We start from the raw sequence: 20,532 nt of genomic DNA, 5'->3' as shown, positions 1-20,532 counted from the left end.
CTACTATCCTACTGTACATTGCAAATAGACACACCTACTATCCTACTGTACATTGCAAATAGACACACCTACTATCCTACTGTACATTGCAAATAGGCACCTACTATCCAACTGTACTTTGCAAATAGACACACCTACTATCCTACTGTACATTGCAAATAGGCACCTACTATCCTACTGTACATTGCAAATACACACACCTACTATCCTACTGTACATTGCAAATAGACACCTACTATCCTACTGTACATTGCAAATAGACACACCTACTATCCTACTGTACATTGCAAATACACACACCTACTATCCTACTGTACATTGCAAATAGGCACCTACTATCCTACTGTACATTGCAAATAGACACACCTACTATCCTACTGTACATTGCAAATAGACACACCTACTATCCTACTGTACATTGCAAATAGGCACCTACTATCCAACTGTACATTGCAAATAGACACACCTACTATCCTACTGTACATTGCAAATAGGCACCTACTATCCTACTGTACATTGCAAATAGGCACCTACTATCCAACTGTACATTGCAAATAGACACACCTACTATCCTACTGTACATTGCAAATAGGCACCTACTATCCTACTGTACATTGCAAATACACACACCTACTATCCTACTGTACATTGCAAATAGACACCTACTATCCTACTGTACATTGCAAATAGACACACCTACTATCCTACTGTACATTGCAAATACACACACCTACTATCCTACTGTACATTGCAAATAGGCACCTACTATCCTACTGTACATTGCAAATAGACACACCTACTATCCTACTGTACATTGCAAATAGGCACCTACTATCCTACTGTACATTGCAAATAGACACCTACTATCCTACTGTACATTGCAAATAGGCACCTACTATCCTACTGTACATTGCAAATAGACACCTACTATCCTACTGTACATTGCAAATAGGCACACCTACTATACTACTGTACATTGCAAATACACACCTACTATCCTACTGTACATTGCAAATACACACACCTACTATCCTACTGTACATTGCAAATACACACACCTACTATCCTACTGTACATTGCAAATACACACACCTACTATCCTACTGTACATTGCAAATAGGCACCTACTATCCTACTGTACATTGCAAATAGGCACCTACTATCCTACTGTACATTGCAAATACGCACCTACTATCCTACTGTACATTGCAAATAGACACCTACTATCCTACTGTACATTGCAAATAGGCACCTACTATCCTACTGTACATTGCAAATACACACCTACTATCCTACTGTACATTGCAAATAGGCACCTACTATCCTACTGTACATTGCAAATAGACACACCTACTATCCTACTGTACATTGCAAATAGACACCTACTATCCTACTGTACATTGCAAATAGGCACCTACTATCCTACTGTACATTGCAAATAGGCACCTACTATCCTACTGTACATTGCAAATAGACACACCTACTATCCTACTGTACATTGCAAATAGACACACCTACTATCCTACTGTACATTGCAAATAGGCACCTACTATCCAACTGTACTTTGCAAATAGACACACCTACTATCCTACTGTACATTGCAAATAGGCACCTACTATCCTACTGTACATTGCAAATACACACACCTACTATCCTACTGTACATTGCAAATAGACACCTACTATCCTACTGTACATTGCAAATAGACACACCTACTATCCTACTGTACATTGCAAATACACACACCTACTATCCTACTGTACATTGCAAATACACACACCTACTATCCTACTGTACATTGCAAATAGGCACCTACTATCCTACTGTACATTGCAAATAGGCACCTACTATCCTACTGTACATTGCAAATAGACACACCTACTATCCTACTGTACATTGCAAATAGACACACCTACTATCCTACTGTACATTGCAAATAGGCACCTACTATCCAACTGTACATTGCAAATAGACACACCTACTATCCTACTGTACATTGCAAATAGGCACCTACTATCCTACTGTACATTGCAAATAGGCACCTACTATCCAACTGTACATTGCAAATAGACACACCTACTATCCTACTGTACATTGCAAATAGGCACCTACTATCCTACTGTACATTGCAAATACACACACCTACTATCCTACTGTACATTGCAAATAGACACCTACTATCCTACTGTACATTGCAAATAGACACACCTACTATCCTACTGTACATTGCAAATACACACACCTACTATCCTACTGTACATTGCAAATAGGCACCTACTATCCTACTGTACATTGCAAATAGACACACCTACTATCCTACTGTACATTGCAAATAGACACACCTACTATCCTACTGTACATTGCAAATAGGCACCTACTATCCAACTGTACATTGCAAATAGACACACCTACTATCCTACTGTACATTGCAAATAGGCACCTACTATCCTACTGTACATTGCAAATAGGCACCTACTATCCTACTGTACATTGCAAATAGACACACCTACTATCCTACTGTACATTGCAAATAGACACACCTACTATCCTACTGTACATTGCAAATAGGCACCTACTATCCAACTGTACATTGCAAATAGACACACCTACTATCCTACTGTACATTGCAAATAGGCACCTACTATCCTACTGTACATTGCAAATAGACACACCTACTATCCTACTGTACATTGCAAATACACACCTACTATCCTACTGTACATTGCAAATAGGCACCTACTATCCTACTGTACATTGCAAATAGGCACCTACTATCCTACTGTACATTGCAAATAGGCACCTACTATCCTACTGTACATTGCAAATAGGCACCTACTATCCTACTGTACATTGCAAATAGACACACCTACAATACTACTGTACATTGCAAATACACACCTACTATCCTACTGTACATTGCAAATACACACACCTACTATCCTACTGTACATTGCAAATACACACACCTACTATCCTACTGTACATTGCAAATAGACACACCTACTATCCTACTGTACATTGCAAATAGACACCTACTATCCTACTGTACATTGCAAATAGACACACCTACTATCCTACTGTACATTGCAAATAGGCACCTACTATCCTACTGTACATTGCAAATAGACACACCTACTATCCTACTGTACATTGCAAATACACACACCTACTATCCTACTGTACATTGCAAATAGGCACATACTATCCTACTGTACATTGCAAATAGACACACCTACTATCCTACTGTACATTGCAAATAGGCACCTACTATCCTACTGTACATTGCAAATACACACCTACTATCCTACTGTACATTGCAAATACACACCTACTATCCTACTGTACATTGCAAATACACACACCTACTATCCTACTGTACATTGCAAATAGGCACCTACTATCCTACTGTACATTGCAAATAGACACCTACTATCCTACTGTACATTGCAAATAGACACACCTACTATCCTACTGTACATTGCAAATAGACACCTACTATCCTACTGTACATTGCAAATAGGCACCTACTATCCAACTGTACATTGCAAATAGACACCTACTATCCTACTGTACATTGCAAATAGGCACCTACTATCCAACTGTACATTGCAAATAGACACACCTACTATCCTACTGTACATTGCAAATAGGCACCTACTATCCTACTGTACATTGCAAATAGACACACCTACTATCCTACTGTACATTGCAAATAGGCACCTACTATCCTACTGTACATTGCAAATAGACACACCTACTATCCTACTGTACATTGTAAATAGACACCTACTATCCTACTGTACATTGCAAATAGGCACCTACTATCCTACTGTACATTGCAAATAGACACCTACTATCCTACTGTACATTGCAAATAGACACCTACTATCCTACTGTACATTGCAAATAGGCACCTACTATCCTACTGTACATTGCAAATAGACACACCTACTATACTACTGTACATTGCAAATACACACACCTACTATCCTACTGTACATTGCAAATAGGCACCTACTATCCTACTGTACATTGCAAATAGGCACCTACTATCCTACTGTATATTGCAAATAGGCACCTACTATCCTACTGTACATTGCAAATAGGCACCTACTATCCTACTGTACATTGCAAATAGACACCTACTATCCTACTGTACATTGCAAATAGACACCTACTATCCTACTGTACATTGCAAATAGACACACCTACTATCCTACTGTACATTGCAAATAGACACCTACTATCCTACTGTACATTGCAAATAGGCACCTACTATCCAACTGTACATTGCAAATAGACACCTACTATCCTACTGTACATTGCAAATAGGCACCTACTATCCTACTGTACATTGCAAATAGGCACCTACTATCCAACTGTACATTGCAAATAGACACACCTACTATCCTACTGTACATTGCAAATAGGCACCTACTATCCTACTGTACATTGCAAATAGACACACCTACTATCCTACTGTACATTGCAAATACACACCTACTATCCTACTGTACATTGCAAATAGGCACCTACTATCCTACTGTACATTGCAAATAGACACACCTACTATCCTACTATACATTGCAAATAGACACACCTACTATCCTACTGTACATTACAAATAGACACACCTACTATCCTACTATACATTGCAAATAGACACACCTACTATCCTACTGTACATTGCAAATAGACACACCTACTATCCTACTATACATTGCAAATAGACACACCTACTATCCTACTGTACATTGCAAATAGGCACCTACTATCCTACTGTACATTGCAAATAGGCACCTACTATCCTACTGTACATTGCAAATAGGCACCTACTATCCTACTGTACATTGCAAATAGGCACCTACTATCCTACTGTACATTGCAAATAGGCACCTACTATCCTAATGTACATTGCAAATAGACACACCTACTATCCTACTGTACATTGCAAATAGGCACCTACTATCCTACTGTACATTGCAAATACACACCTACTATCCTACTGTACATTGCAAATACACACACCTACTATCCTACTGTACATTGCAAATACACACACCTACTATCCTACTGTACATTGCAAATACACACCTACTATCCTACTGTACATTGCAAATACACACACCTACTATCCTACTGTACATTGCAAATACACACCTACTATCCTACTGTACATTGCAAATACACACACCTACTATCCTACTGTACATTGCAAATACACACCTACTATCCTACTGTACATTGCAAATACACACACCTACTATCCTACTGTACATTGCAAATACACACCTACTATCCTACTGTACATTGCAAATAGACACACCTACTATCCTACTGTACATTGCAAATACACACCTACTATCCTACTGTACATTGCAAATAGACACACCTACTATCCTACTGTACATTGCAAATAGACACACCTACTATCCTACTGTACATTGCAAATAGACACCTACTATCCTACTGTACATTGCAAATAGACACACCTACTATCCTACTGTACATTGCAAATAGGCACCTACTATCCTACTGTACATTGCAAATACACACCTACTATCCTACTGTACATTGCAAATAGGCACCTACTATCCTACTGTACATTGCAAATACACACCTACTATCCTACTGTACATTGCAAATAGGCACCTACTATCCTACTGTACATTGCAAATACACACCTACTATCCTACTGTACATTGCAAATACACACCTACTATCCTACTGTACATTGCAAATACACACACCTACTATCCTACTGTACATTGCAAATAGGCACCTACTATCCTACTGTACATTGCAAATAGGCACCTACTATCCTACTGTACATTGCAAATAGGCACCTACTATCCTACTGTACATTGCAAATAGACACCTACTATCCTACTGTACATTGCAAATACACACCTACTATCCTACTGTACATTGCAAATAGACACACCTACTATCCTACTGTACATTGCAAATAGACACCTACTATCCTACTGTACATTGCAAATACACACACCTACTATCCTACTGTACATTGCAAATAGACACCTACTATCCTACTGTACATTGCAAATACACACCTACTATCCTACTGTACATTGCAAATAGACACACCTACTATCCTACTGTACATTGCAAATAGACACCTACTATCCTACTGTACATTGCAAATACACACACCTACTATCCTACTGTACATTGCAAATAGACACACCTACTATCCTACTGTACATTGCAAATAGGCACCTACTATCCTACTGTACATTGCAAATAGACACACCTACTATCCTACTGTACATTGCAAATAGGCACCTACTATCCTACTGTACATTGCAAATAGGCACCTACTATCCTACTGTACATTGCAAATAGACACACCTACTATCCTACTGTACATTGCAAATAGGCACCTACTATCCTACTGTACATTGCAAATAGACACACCTACTATCCTACTGTACATTGCAAATAGGCACCTACTATCCTACTGTACATTGCAAATAGACACACCTACTATCCTACTGTACATTGCAAATAGGCACCTACTATCCTACTGTACATTGCAAATAGACACCTACTATCCTACTGTACATTGCAAATAGGCACCTACTATCCTACTGTACATTGCAAATAGACACACCTACTATCCTACTGTACATTGCAAATAGGCACCTACTATCCTACTGTACATTGCAAATAGACACACCTACTATCCTACTGTACATTGCAAATAGACACCTACTATCCTACTGTACATTGCAAATAGGCACCTACTATCCTACTGTACATTGCAAATAGGCACCTACTATCCAACTGTACATTGCAAATAGGCACCTACTATCCTACTGTACATTGCAAATAGGCACCTACTATCCTACTGTACCTTGCAAATAGACACCTACTATCCTACTGTACATTGCAAATAGACACACCTACTATCCTACTGTACATTGCAAATAGACACACCTACTATCCTACTGTACGTTGCAAATACACCTACGAGCAGAAATGTACGGTTTGACGTCAGAAAACGTGTTGTTCCACCTTCCTATCTGGTTCTGGGTAATGACATGCAAATGAGCACACAAATGATTTGCAGAATCTTAAATGTACCCATGTTAAAGTGAACACGAAGCAGAAAGTGGCACGAGAAGCGCTCGTTATTATATCACTACCCAGATTGTATGATGTGTGATTATGGCGTAAGGCAGATTCGGGGACCTGAAAAAAAGAAGTTAGGGGGATCTATGACCAGTTATACAAAAAATGCAATGACCCGGCGCTTCAGGCTACAACAATACCCCAGTCCAATGATTAGTCCATATAGATATGGAAAATTCTTTTCAATATTACAGCTGATGGAGCGATGGTGATCCAATTGCTGGCTGCTGGTTCCGAACTCCTCCTAGTATGTAATGGACAAAAAGGAAAAGACCATTGCGCAGCCACAAAAATCCACAAATAACTCCACAACGGATTAAAGTAATGAATTTACAGACTTGCTGTGTTATTGTTCCTTTGTGACAATCTGTGCTTTTAACCTCTTCTCTTCCAGATATCACGAATCCCACGTGTTGTATGTCTATCCTCCAAGTTTTCTGTCTGTTCACAGCATTACCACTTGGTCATAGTTCCCATGTGTTCCCAGAAAGGAAATAACATGAAAGATGATGGTGCAGATTGATAAAAATTTATTACAATAAAAATAAAAAACAGCCAAGGGCTTACTCACATAAACCAGGCTGTGTAAAAACAGCTGACAACGTGCCGTCCGCAGCGTGATACAATCAGGTAGGCAGGCTTCTGGGAGGATAGTGCTATTGTTGTTTGCAAACCCTGAAGTGGCGTCTAACTCTCAGTAGTTACTCTGCGAGATTCGCCCCCTCTATTTGCTATAGCTTCCTCTATCTCAGCTTGAGGTGGCCAGCACTGCACAATGTGCTCTTCTCACCTCTCTGGGTAACTGCCGTCAGCCCGCGCTAAGCCTCGTGATGTCACACTCTGGCGTCTGTCCTGATCTCTATGCTCTTGCTTCTGAAGACCGTGTCAGTTCTAGCTCCTCCCTCTCCATACGCGTTTCGTGACGCAATGTGGTCACTTCATCAGTGATGAGGGGGGAGTTGCTACCTACTGATATATACCCTGGTCAGTTGGTATATAACCTATATCAGTAGGTGCTGGCCACCTCAAGCTGAGATAGAGGAAGCTATAGCAAATAGAGGGGGCGAATCTCGCAGAGTAACTACTGAGAGTTAGACGCCACTTCAGGGTTTGCAAACAACAATAGCACCATCCTCCCAGAAGCCTGCCTACCTGATTGTATCACGCTGCGGACGGCACGTTGTCAGCTGTTTTTACACAGCCTGGTTTATGTGAGTAAGCCCTTGGCTGTTTTTTATTTTTATTGTAATAAATTTTTATCAATCTGCACCATCATCTTTCATGTTATTTCCTTTCTGGGAACACATGGGAACTATGACCAAGTGGTAATGCTGTGAACAGACAGAAAACCTGGAGGATAGACATACAACACGTGGGATTCGTGATATCTGGAAGAGAAGAGGTTAAAAGCACAGATTGTCTCAAAGGAACAATAACACAGCAAGTCTGTAAATTCATTACTTTAATCCGTTGTGGAGTTATTTGTGGATTCTTGTGGCTGCGCAATGGTCTTTTCCTTTTTGTCCATTACATACTAGGAGGAGTTCGGAACCAGCAGCCAGCAATTGGATCACCATCGCTCCATCAGCTGGAATATTGAAAAGAACTTTCCATATCTATATGGACTAATCATTGGACTGGGGTATTGTTGTAGCCTGAAGCGCCGGGTCATTGCATTTTTTTGTATAATTGTCTGTAATGAGTTTGTGAGGAATTTGTTTGGCAGAGACCCCGTGGCAGCTTTCACTTAGCAATAAGCTTATTATTCACATATTGTATTTACACTTTATATATTTTTTTGCGCTGAGTTATAGGGTATATCTTTTTTTAGTTTATCATTGGATCTATGACCAGACTTGCGTTACGTAAAATAGTACAATATGGTGACATGCAATATGCATAAAGCAAACTTAGAACTAATGGTGTGTGTGTGTGTGTATATATATGTATATGTGTATATATATATATTATTGTACTGTATGTTTAATGCAATTAAGTTTTGTGTAATAGTCTATTTTCGGAGATTGAGGGTAGGAATTTTTTCTAATTGATTAATTTGTCACAAGAATGTGGGCTTCTGTGTAAACTATTCTATATGTTGGACTAACATGAATATTGATCAGGTAGTGTTCTTGTTGTCATATACTAATGCATTGTTTGCATGTTGGTCCAATAAAAGTATCGTAACCTATAAGGGAAGTGTGTACTGCATATCCACAGCAGTGTTGCTGAATGCCCTTGTAATGTCTTTATTGCTCGTTATACCTTCATCTTAATTTCTGCTAACGTACACCTTGACAACTTAAATAACCTCCTGTCCTTCTACATTCTCTTCTACTCTTGATTTTTCTTTTCCCTTTAAGGAGATATGATAGCGTAGAGTCTGCTGCGAATGGACGAAACGATCTAGAGTCTGCACCTGAATCTAGTCAGCTGACCAGTCGCCATTATTCTCTAGAAAGCAGGCATTCTCTAGATCTGTCCGATAGGTGGGTTAACCTCTTCTTCACACAATGTGTCATGTCCTTGTTTTTACTCCTTGTATTGTCGCTGCTATATACTGTACTGTGGTGTAACTGATGTGTGTGAGCTGATGTAAACTGCATGTCTACTCTGTAACCATCAGTGCATACGTGCACACACAGTATGTCATGTAACATTGTAGTATGTACAAACAGACGTGTTCCGTAGCTTCAATTATTCCTCACACACTGGAAGTACGTGGTGAAATGTAAGTTTTGGGCATAGTTATTTCTCACACACTGGAAGTACGTGGTGAAATGTAAGGTTTGGGCATAGTTATTCCTCACACACTGGAAGTACGTGGTGAAATGTAAGGTTTGGGCATAGTTATTCCTCACACACTGGAAGTACGTGGTGAAATGTAAGGTTTGGGCATAGTTATTCCTCACACACTGGAAGTACGTGGTAAAATGTAAGGTTTGGGCAAAGTTATTCCTCACACACTGGTAAAATGTAAGGTTTGGGCATAGTTATTCCTCACACACTGGAAGTACGTGGTGAAATGTAAGGTTTGGGCAAAGTTATTCCTCACACACTGGAAGTACGTGGTGAAATGTAAGGTTTGGGCAAAGTTATTCCTCACACACTGGTAAAATGTAAGGTTTGGGCATAGTTATTCCTCACACACTGGAAGTACGTGGTGAAATGTAAGGTTTGGGCAAAGTTATTCCTCACACACTGGAAGTACGTGGTGAAATGTAAGGTTTGGGCATAGTTATTCCTCACACACTGGAAGTACGTGGTGAAATGTAAGGTTTGGGCATAGTTATTCCTCACACACTGGAAGTACGTGGTGAAATGTAAGGTTTGGGCATAGTTATTCCTCACACACTGGAAGTACCTGGTGAAATGTAAGGTTTGGGCATAGTTATTCCTCACACACTGGAAGTACCTGGTGAAATGTAAGGTTTGGGCAAAGTTATTCCTCACACACTGGAAGTACCTGGTGAAATGTAAGGTTTGGGCATAGTTATTCCTCACACACTGGAAGTACCTGGTGAAATGTAAGGTTTGGGCATAGTTATTCCTCACACACTGGAAGTACCTGGTGAAATGTAAGGTTTGGGCATAGTTATTCCTCACACACTGGAAGTACCTGGTGAAATGTAAGGTTTGGGCATAGTTAAAAAGTTGATGCTGCAAATATATCAATATTCAGGTAAAATAAATAATTTCTTTAGATTGATTTTGATGAAATGTAAATTCAAATGTAAACCTTTGATTCATGTATTATATATAAATGTATTACTAAATGATACATATTAGTATGCCACAAATGTGTATGTTTCACAGCACCTTGCAATCTTCATACAGTCCATTTATCGTTGGGCTTGTTCCTCGTGTTATGCATGTGTGTTAGTTTAGGACTATGCATATGGGATAGTGTGTGTGTGTGTGTGTGTGTGTGTGTGTGTGTATATGTTGTGCAAATGATCAACTAAACAATATTTTTAAATCTTTCCTTTCTTTTATTTTATCTTCTTATCTTTCCTTTTTCATGTATGCAAAGTAGCAAAGGCTCTTTAGTTAGAAAAGATAAAGTTAGGATCATTCCTGTTGAGACTGAAGCTCCAGAAGAAAAGTGGGAAGGAGACTGTGAGGAGCTAGGGAAGCAACTCATAGAAGACTTTGTGAAAGAGAGTCAGAGAAGCCGGCAGGAGGCCAATGTAGCAAAGACAAATATGGGCTCAAAAATAAGAGGAATTTCAGACGTCCGCGATGAGTCGATACCTATTCAGAAATCATCCGATGTTCCCAGATATCCAAAGGAATATAACACTATCGACAGGCGACTGAGAAAGAAAACGGGATACCCTAAACATAAAGAAAAGGAGAGGAGTGGAGCATGTTTAAATGACAGTGAGCGTTTAGCTATATGCATGCAACGCCAACCATCATCAGTCAAAGCAGCAACCATTAAATCTGCAAAGGAGATCAATTGGCCTGATGAAGCTACTAAATATAACTGCAGCACTGAACCTATAATGTCGTTTTATCCTATTTTGCGACCGTATAAAAATGGTTTAATGGTAAAGAGTGGAAGGCGGGCCAGTAGTGAATTATTGAAACAAGAGCACAAGGATTTAATTAACATAGAAGAATGTGAGATTAGGGCAGGTGTCAGTTGTTCTTCTTTGGATACTCTGGAGGAATATGACAGCAGTGCTTCAGATAGTCAATCCTATTCACCAGTTTCTGATGATGACCTGGAGGAATTGGCTTTGCTTTCTCAATCCTGGATTAGCCCCAATTTACCCTGTGCTAAAGGGTTAGCCTTTGACTCTCTTAACTTGAGTTCCACTACTGAGGTAACAAATAGTTATCATGGCAAAAAAGCAACAGCCAACACACGTGGATACCCAAAGCATGACATTAAGTCAACTCCTGTAGAAGAACCAAGTGAAGAGTTTTTAGATACAATGGATGAATTGCAATGTTTGGTTAAATCTGTTTCGGAATACCTAGCGGAAAAGGAAGAAGAAATTAACAATTTCAATAATTTGACAGCAAATAAAAATATCACTTGTGAGCACATACACGTGCCTCAGACAGGTCTGACCGCAAACAACCTAAACGGTAATAATTTTGCACATAAACAAAGTCCTAGTGATAAAATACCTAACAATTTGGATGAAGGTTGCATGAAAAATAGTGTTAAATCAGAATCTCTCACAGATTTGTCAGGAGTAAAAAATACAGTCAACTCTTTTTTCAGTTCTTTTACTCAGAAGGTAGGATCAAGTGCTAAGCATATTACTGCATCAGTAGAGAAATTTGTTTCTTTAACACCGGAGAAGTCAGAATATCCCATAACTGGTGGTATTTCAAAAATATTTACCAACCGATCTACAGCCAGCAACAATGTTGCAGATTTAAACAAGATAAATAATCTGCTATCCTGCCAGTCAGGTGATCTGAGGGGTTTGGAAGAGGTACACGAAAGAAACAGAGCCAATACCTGCAGACCATCTGTAATTCCGGGCACTTGCAATAGGCTAGAGAGCAACCTTCACGTAAAGTCTTCATCAGAAGCTTTGGATACATCAGGACCATTTAATAAGTTCTCGGACAAAGAACCGGTTGAAAAGAAAATCGGTGAAGCAACCAGAGATGGTAGTTATGTAAGTGAATGTTTGCTAGACGGAAAAAAGACATCCATTACAAATATCATGAGCGGAACTGTAACGAGCTGCGGAACAATAGACCGTACGACACATGTTAAAACAGAAAGACCGTCATTTACCAAACCCATACCTGATACATATGTAGCACCTGTTGCACATGAAATCCATCCGTTTGCAGATGAAACGCAAACTCATGGTCAGGAAAATAAAATACAGCAGACTAATATGTTGGGTGACTTTTGTAATAAGGAGCAGTTAAGCAATAAGGACTGCCAGGTGTTTGAGCAGACCCAAAAATCCAGTGTACAATTTATACACCCTTTGAAAAAGTCCATAAGCCAACTTTTCAGATCTTCAGATAAGTCCTCACAAAACAAAGGCAACTTAGCGGCCACACGAGTCTTCAAATCTGAAAATGATTTACGCAAAAATGAAGATTTTTTTTCAATGGATGCGCAAGTCCAAGTTCCTTCTCTGAATTCTTTCAGTGATTCGGATGAGAAATCCGTTCACACAAAGAACATTGTTCCTTCTTTATTTAAATGTTCTTCTGCTGAAAATGTGTACTCCAAGATTGAAACCAATGGGCACAGGATTACAGACATGCATTCAATAAGTAATGAAGATTATACTGAAAGGTTTTCAGAAACCTATGAATTACACATGAGGGATTCTGGTCACCAAATACTGAAGAGTAGACAGGGAGAAGACATTGCTGGTCTAAGCACTGCAGATGTAAAAACAAATGGTACATGTGAGAATGATGTTTTCCCAATGCTTGTTGAAGCAGAGGCTGGTGAAGAATCAAATGATGCTATGAACAGAACACACAAAAATACCAAAAAGTCATTTTTTGACTTTAGCTTTAACACTCACAGCAATTCCTCCGTGGATGATGCATTGAAGTCACGCAAAAACACAGAAAACACAGAGGGCAAAGGCTTTGCAAAGGGTTTTATTTCCGCTCTATTTCAATTTCCTTCTGAAACTATATCTACAACTAAAGAGAGGATTACCAAAGAAAAAGAAAGTAACCAATCTGTTAAGCCCCCTGGTTTACTCTCAGGGTTGTTCAAGTTTGCTTCATGTGAAAACGCGTCGGCTGGTAAACACAACCAGACAAATTTGGTAGAGAACACAAAAGAGAAGGACATTACCCGAGAGAAAACGCAGGCTAATGATGGGAGATGTCATGAAAAGAGTGACACAGCTGCGTTAAGTGAATGTAAAAATATCATACCCAGGCAAAAAGAAATACATCAAAATATAAAGCTAACCGATTCCTGTACAGAGAATGAAATACATGTCATAACTGAAGGAGGCTCTGAGCAGAAATACCATTCTGATGTATATGGGCTACAGAAACCTGAGACCAGAAACGATCAGAATATTCACCGGGGATTAAAGCATGGCTCTAGAAATGTCTCTATCCAGTTTGATGCTGAATTTGAAGACTACGGATCGTATTGGCTGGATGACTGTGAAGACGTGTCTGAAATAAACAATATGTACTTGCTTGATGGAACCGAGAATGGGTTTGACAAAACTGAAGGTGTGGAGGAAAGCAGAAGTCAATCAAGTTTTGAATGGGATTATGATATTGTGGAATTTTATCCGGATCAAGATGCCAAAGAGCCACATGATCACTATACTGTTAACCAAAATTATTTTTCCTCAAGGGACGTTGTTGACATAATTGAAACAGATGACAACGTTATCAACCTGTGCAAAAAGGACAAGAATGCAAATTTGGATTGGAGAGTATTTATTCAATCAGAAGAACAGCAAAAAATGGATGTACGTGATATGTGGGTGATGAATGCATCTTATGGGCATGATACGAACTTTGCGCCTATTGAAAATGAGGCGAGCTGTTTACGTGAGGGATTGCCAATGGACCTGAGTTACTCTTCAAAGTGCGACAGTACTCTTTGGACCTTGATAGATCAAGAATCCTTAAGCATGGATGAAAGCATGATATTTGTTCCTAACAGTGATGAGTACTTTGAGTTGCGGTCATTACTTGAATTTGGTCTATGGTGGCCGTCAGATGATGGTGATTGTGGATATTACATGTATAGTGATGGTCTGTACATTTATTCCCTCTTAACTGATCCTACAGGCGAGTATGTATATGTGTGCACCCCTGAAACATACTCCTATCAAGATTATGAGGAGTATATTTTACAAGATTTCAGCACAGATTACTGTTTTGATAATAGTATGATTATAGTTTGTGGCTTCAAAGTTCCCTTCAGCCACGAAGCATTTACATGGTTTATTGTAGAGGAACAGTTGGAAAACCATGTTGTCGATAACCCTCTTGACCTAGCTTTAAAAAGGAGCGATCAGTTAAGGAACATGAATTTGGAGACTTTCTCGCACATGTTTGAAGAATCCATATATTGTCAGAGAGACGAGCCTTTAGATTTTTCATGTTGTCAACTTAAAAAACTCAAAGTGGATCTTAGGCCTGATAGAGAGACTTATTTTTCTGAAGCATGTCCAGCATCTCTTGATCTAAGAAAGTATACTACATTGTCAACGAGTTTAGATGTAAATGAACACATCTCGGGTAATAGTTTACCATTGAAGTTTTCTGATAGTGGATCACCTGGGCTTTTTGGTTCTCATTTTTTCAAACCTGCTACAAGATCAGTTAAGGCAAGTAATGAAAACCAATCTCAGGAAAAAACAAATTCCGAGGCTAAAAAAGCGCAGATCAATCCTGTAAAATCATTATTCTCATCTCTGGGCGGTCTAATTAGCAAAACTGCGGAAATAAAGTCATCTTCTGTAAGTGTTAAAGATCCTGAATTGACCGGTATTACCACAAAGGAATCATCATCTGAAAATATTAACTTTGTTTCTAACCATCTGTGCCTAAGAGAGAAGTGCACTGATAATGTAATTGATGCACAGAACTATGACACAAGATCGTCCCATTCCGCATCTGGAACACTGCAAACACAGCACCTCACTACGAACACTCCAGTTCAAAATCAGAATTCTGATCAATTAGCTACTCTATCAAATATTCGAACAGTAAATGCTCAACAAATGAATGTAGGAAAACCGAGTAATCAGAATACAAATTCTGAGCAATGCCAGGCAAATATTGGTGAACCAAACATACCTCCGCCGCCTTGTGAACCTGAAAAAACGTTATTCAAGGCTGCATTACATATGTTTAACATGGGCGAGAGTAGTACTGTTAAAATGAGTACTGAGAAAAATAAAGTTTCTGGGTTCTTTGACTTTTTTAAGAAACAAGTAGATACTGGCATGTCAAACTCAACGGATATACCTGAGGACGTGAAAATCAGAACCGTGCCATTACCCAAAAATGAAACGGCTGCTAAAATGAATGACACACGTCCTCAAAGAACAAAAGAATCTGCAGGTATTGCATCGGTATTTGGCTCCCTTGGAGAACTCTTTAAAACAGAAACTCTATCTGCAAAATCACCAGAAACTGTACTATTTTCATCGCAAAGAGATTCAAAAATCCCAGTGGAACTTACAGATGAAAATGAAATATTTCAGAATCAACAATGTAAACCTTCATTTCATGCTGAGACACCCAGAACTAAACCGTTAAAGAAACAGATGACTATTAGAGACAATTGTCAGAGTATGTATCCAAACACTACAGAATATCAAGAACATAGTTGTTTTATGAATGAACATCTAAATAGTGTATTTTGTGAGCTGGAAGCCAAAGATAAAAGTGCATCATCAATCTCAAATACCAATTATTCTGAACCACTTGTGGAAGAGCTGCCTCCAGAACAACATGGTCATTCATTCATTGTGTCTGAACATCGAAAGGAAAGGAACTCATCTGACAAGCTGCATCCAACACCTTTAAGGAGACAAGAGCAGCCCACTAGTAACTTTGAACAGAGGAGCCAGATAGCGGAGAGTCAGTCACAGACCTCAAACAGAAATATTTTCTCTTTTTTTAGCGGGCCTGATAAATCATTGACACCCCCGACAACAATACAGAAACCTTTACCAAACCAAGAGTCTGGATCAGAGGGACTATTTAAACTGCCTGACCTTTTCTCATCAAGTAAATCAACTAGCACAAAAAGTTCACCCCAGAATAGCTCTTTGTTTTCTAGTTTCTTTGGGTTCTCATTTTTTGATGAAGAAAAGCAAACTGTTCCAGAAATGTCACGAACCACAAAGGATGCTGAAATTAATTTCAACTTAGAGCAGAACCAAAATATTTTGTGTGATTCGAGGTACAAAGCACATGAAAAATGTCAAGTTGAAGAAGGTGATCCAATATCTGTGCCAGTGGCAGATGATAACAAAATAATCAGCGAATCAGTTGATTGCTGGTCTGAAAATGCTTATCTAGTGGATGAAGAAAACATTTATGATAGATGTACTATTGTTGAAGATGGCACAATTGTAACAGAATTGGCTTACACTAGTTTTCAGGATAGCAGTCTATGTGATGTGGAATTTGCCAATGTAGTAGCAGAAGATACTGATTCTTTAATACATGAACAAGAATATTTTTCAGACGGATCCTCTATTTCTGATGTACAGTGCAGCTTAGAGTCAGATGACAAAAGCATTTTCAAAGCTGAGGAGGATATTCATGATTCTACGAGTATCACAACTAATATTTCTTTGCAGGAGGAAATGCCAGCTTCAAACGAATGTGGGTTTTCAGAGTGTAACCTCCAGCCTCTACAGCAGCCAAAAGAAAATAGATCATTATCAAAAAACATAGATGATCCTGTTTCAGTAAATAGACCTAAGGACCCCATCCAAGAGAAATCTGTGTTTGATGCATCAGTTGGAATGTTATCTAGCTTCGTGACAAAAATGAAAGTTTTTTCTGGGAGTTCAACAACTGAGTCACCAAAAGATTCAACCAGCTTTTACTTTAAACCTCAGACGTCATCTTCGTCTTTTCCAAAGAAAAATTCTATGTTCAATTTTTCATCTGTTCCTCAAAAGTCAACTTTGTCTGATGATCTATTTAGCATGTTTAAGTCTTCCAGTGAAACAACGCACAGACCGCACTGTACGCCTGAGCCCAGTCACAATGAGAGCGGGGCCTCCAGAGCCGGTACGCCATCACCAGTTCAAGGAAACCACTCTGAAATAAAGCAAGTTACAACGTGTGACATGATCACGGATTACCTCCACATGTCTGATGATCTGACACAACTAAAGGGAGAAAATGAAAGTGCAGATTCAAAGGAAACTAGAAGAGAAACCAGTCTCGGGACGGTAGATATTTTGGATACACCACAAAATTCCATTGCGGAAAGTTCACAGTCAAACAGTGACGACGCCGCAGAGACTGAATGCGCCGGCACGTTGTACAATGTAAATGTACAAACCATAGTGGAAATGCCCCTTGCTGAAGCAGGCAGTGATTTCCAACATTTACCTGTCACTAAGCAGTGGAATGAGGCCCTGGATTCAACTTCAGATATGCAGACAAATATATCACTTTGTTGTCCATTAGAAGATAATGTAGTTACTGGTGAACGTTCATTTAATAACAGCGTTGTGGAAAACACGTCTCCTTTTAATGCTGTACCCTCTACACCTACTTCAGTAAATAATAACGTACCGGGAAGCTCTTTATTTACACAACCACAACCTGCACCTACTGACTATTCGGAGCCTGGATTCTTATGCACCTTTAAAAGGTTGTCTACTACTTTATTTGATATGGGAAATGAAGGAAAATCAAGTAAACAATATAACAGCCAAACCTTTGTATTTGGAAAGAAGATGGACTTTTCATTTCCTTGGCAAAAAGATGACAAAGAATGTCATATTGGAAGTAATTTGGAGACCTCACAACATGCATTAAAATTAGATGAGGAAAACCTAGGAATAAGCAAGAGGGAAGATAATTCCGATCAGGCCGGTGTAAATACAGAGGTGGAGATCTGTAATCTGCCAATTGAGAAATATCCTGTACCTTTATGTTCTAGCAGTTTAGATTTACCTAGCTTGATGTTGAAAACTACCATTGACCCCCAAAGCCATGACGAATGCGTTGTTCCCTGTGTGCCTCAAAGTCCCACTCATCGTGTGGAAAAACCTTCAAGAAATTCACTGGCTGATCAAGATGAATCTGAAATGAAGGAACGCCATATTGTCCCTTGTCCTAGTCCCTGCACACCTCCTTGTACAGATGAACAGTCAACAGAGCTGCATAGCATGGAACCGTTGGAAATAAAAAGGCCAGTTTTCATTAAAAGCATAATAAATGGTATCAGCCAAGTAACCATTTATAATGCACACCGCATAGAGCTGTAGATATCCAATGTGTGCTTGTTCTAACGTACAGTGGTCCAGTCACCTGCTATTAACATTCTAGCTTTAACTGGTTGTAGACTACATATTAGTCTGTGCGTATATATAGAGTGAGTATAGCAACCCGTAACCTCCAAAGCCATGTACTAAAACTGAGATTAGTGTATGCAAACGCCATTGGTGTACTCTGTATGTTCTCTGTAACCCCCACTGCTGATTTCACCTTTTACAACCAGCCTCCTGGATCATCACACATTTTCTCCATTAGCAACTGAAATGGCAGAAAATCCTGGGTGATTGTAGCTGCTTGCTGCGCTGTAGTGATGTCCGCTTCGTTAAGCTGTGTTGTACTGTATGTGCTAGCTCGTGATAAGAATATGGCATCAAATAAAAACAAAGAGGGTACTAGGAAACCAGTTGGATTTTACTCCATATGAATCCTAGAGGGCATTTGGATGAACAGATTTGTTTCAAACTGTATTGTTACAGGGAAGAGATGTTCACATTTTCTCAGCCAAAAAGCTGTGTTTTATTTCAATGCATTGCAGCTGGATTTGGGGGTTCGGGTGGGAAGGAACGGGACACCTTGCTCTCTGCTGCTGGAGAAGTTTCCGTAAAGGACAATACAGAATGGGACAGCAAGTGTGATATAGTCTACAGGCGAGGTGGGCAACCCTGTCGCCAATCGCCACCAGTGGCGAATCGGCCATGAAAGTGTGGTGAATGAGCTTGCCAGCTCCCACTGTAAAATAAGCTTTTTCCTGCCGGCGTGTGCTGGTTTCTGCTTTCTGAGTGAGTCATTGACGCAGCACAGCCATCCAATACAACCCTCTGCCTTCAGTTGGGGTCTAGATCCGGCCTTGAACTGTTATTTTTTATGGGAGCTAAAATGAGTTGTGACGCAAGTAACCGAAAAGCATGGTGTGGCGATTTTCACTTCCATTCACCACACCTGTGGCTACATTGAAAAATAGGTTGCCCACCTCTGGCCTACAGGGCTATAGACCCATTGTAAATGATACTTGGGTGGTGTAAGCAGAGGCTTGCTCTTTTACATGCCTCTTATGTTGAGCAGCTGCGAGGTGTACAAAGCTCCAAGAACAGCAGTTTTGTAGCCAAAATGGAACGGTTATAGATGAATAAGCAAATGTTTGTTTCTAAGTACCCTCTTTTGCCCTTTGCTGCCAGGGGGCAAGCAACACACTGCAAAGTAATTCTGCTTCTTTACAGTATGTCCTCTGTTTGTATTATTGAAATGAATTCTGTAAACGTCTTACCCATGGTTGCAGATATAAGGGCCGTATGCAAAGTGCCTTAAATTATAGTGTTTCGTTTGCGTCATATTTGCAACAAACATTTTGTGTGATAGACAATCATGAATTCTCAAATTTGAATTATATCTAATCCAGAATCTTGACAAGAACGACAA

At 39.5% G+C, this 20,532-nt stretch overlaps 1 protein-coding gene and 1 long non-coding RNA gene across 10 annotated transcripts in view; both read left to right on the top strand.

Moving 5' to 3' along the window:
- UNC13B (unc-13 homolog B) overlaps positions 1 to 20,532 on the top strand; it is a 565,224-nt gene that overhangs the window by 152,415 nt on the left and 392,277 nt on the right. For 7 of the 9 annotated variants that reach the window (XM_075579702.1, XM_075579858.1, XM_075579781.1 and 4 more), the window contains 2 exons: positions 9,519 to 9,644; positions 11,192 to 19,030. The exons of 1 other annotated variant lie outside the window; for it this stretch is intronic. In XM_075579702.1, the coding sequence (XP_075435817.1) occupies positions 9,519 to 9,644; positions 11,192 to 19,030 (7,965 nt within the window). The remainder of the gene's footprint in view (positions 1 to 9,518; positions 9,645 to 11,191; positions 19,031 to 20,532) is intronic. One more of the 9 variants, XM_075580121.1, reaches the window with a different exon arrangement.
- LOC142473202 (uncharacterized) lies at positions 9,651 to 10,536 on the top strand. The gene is made up of 3 exons (XR_012790006.1): positions 9,651 to 10,095; positions 10,137 to 10,238; positions 10,280 to 10,536. It is a non-coding gene; the product is annotated as an uncharacterized LOC142473202 (long non-coding RNA).

Source organism: Ascaphus truei, chromosome 1, assembly GCF_040206685.1.
Source record: "Ascaphus truei isolate aAscTru1 chromosome 1, aAscTru1.hap1, whole genome shotgun sequence".
In the NCBI taxonomy this organism is placed as follows: Eukaryota; Metazoa; Chordata; class Amphibia; order Anura; family Ascaphidae; genus Ascaphus; species Ascaphus truei.
Note: the sequence above shows the minus strand (reverse complement) of the source record. Positions and strands in the feature narration are given on the sequence as shown.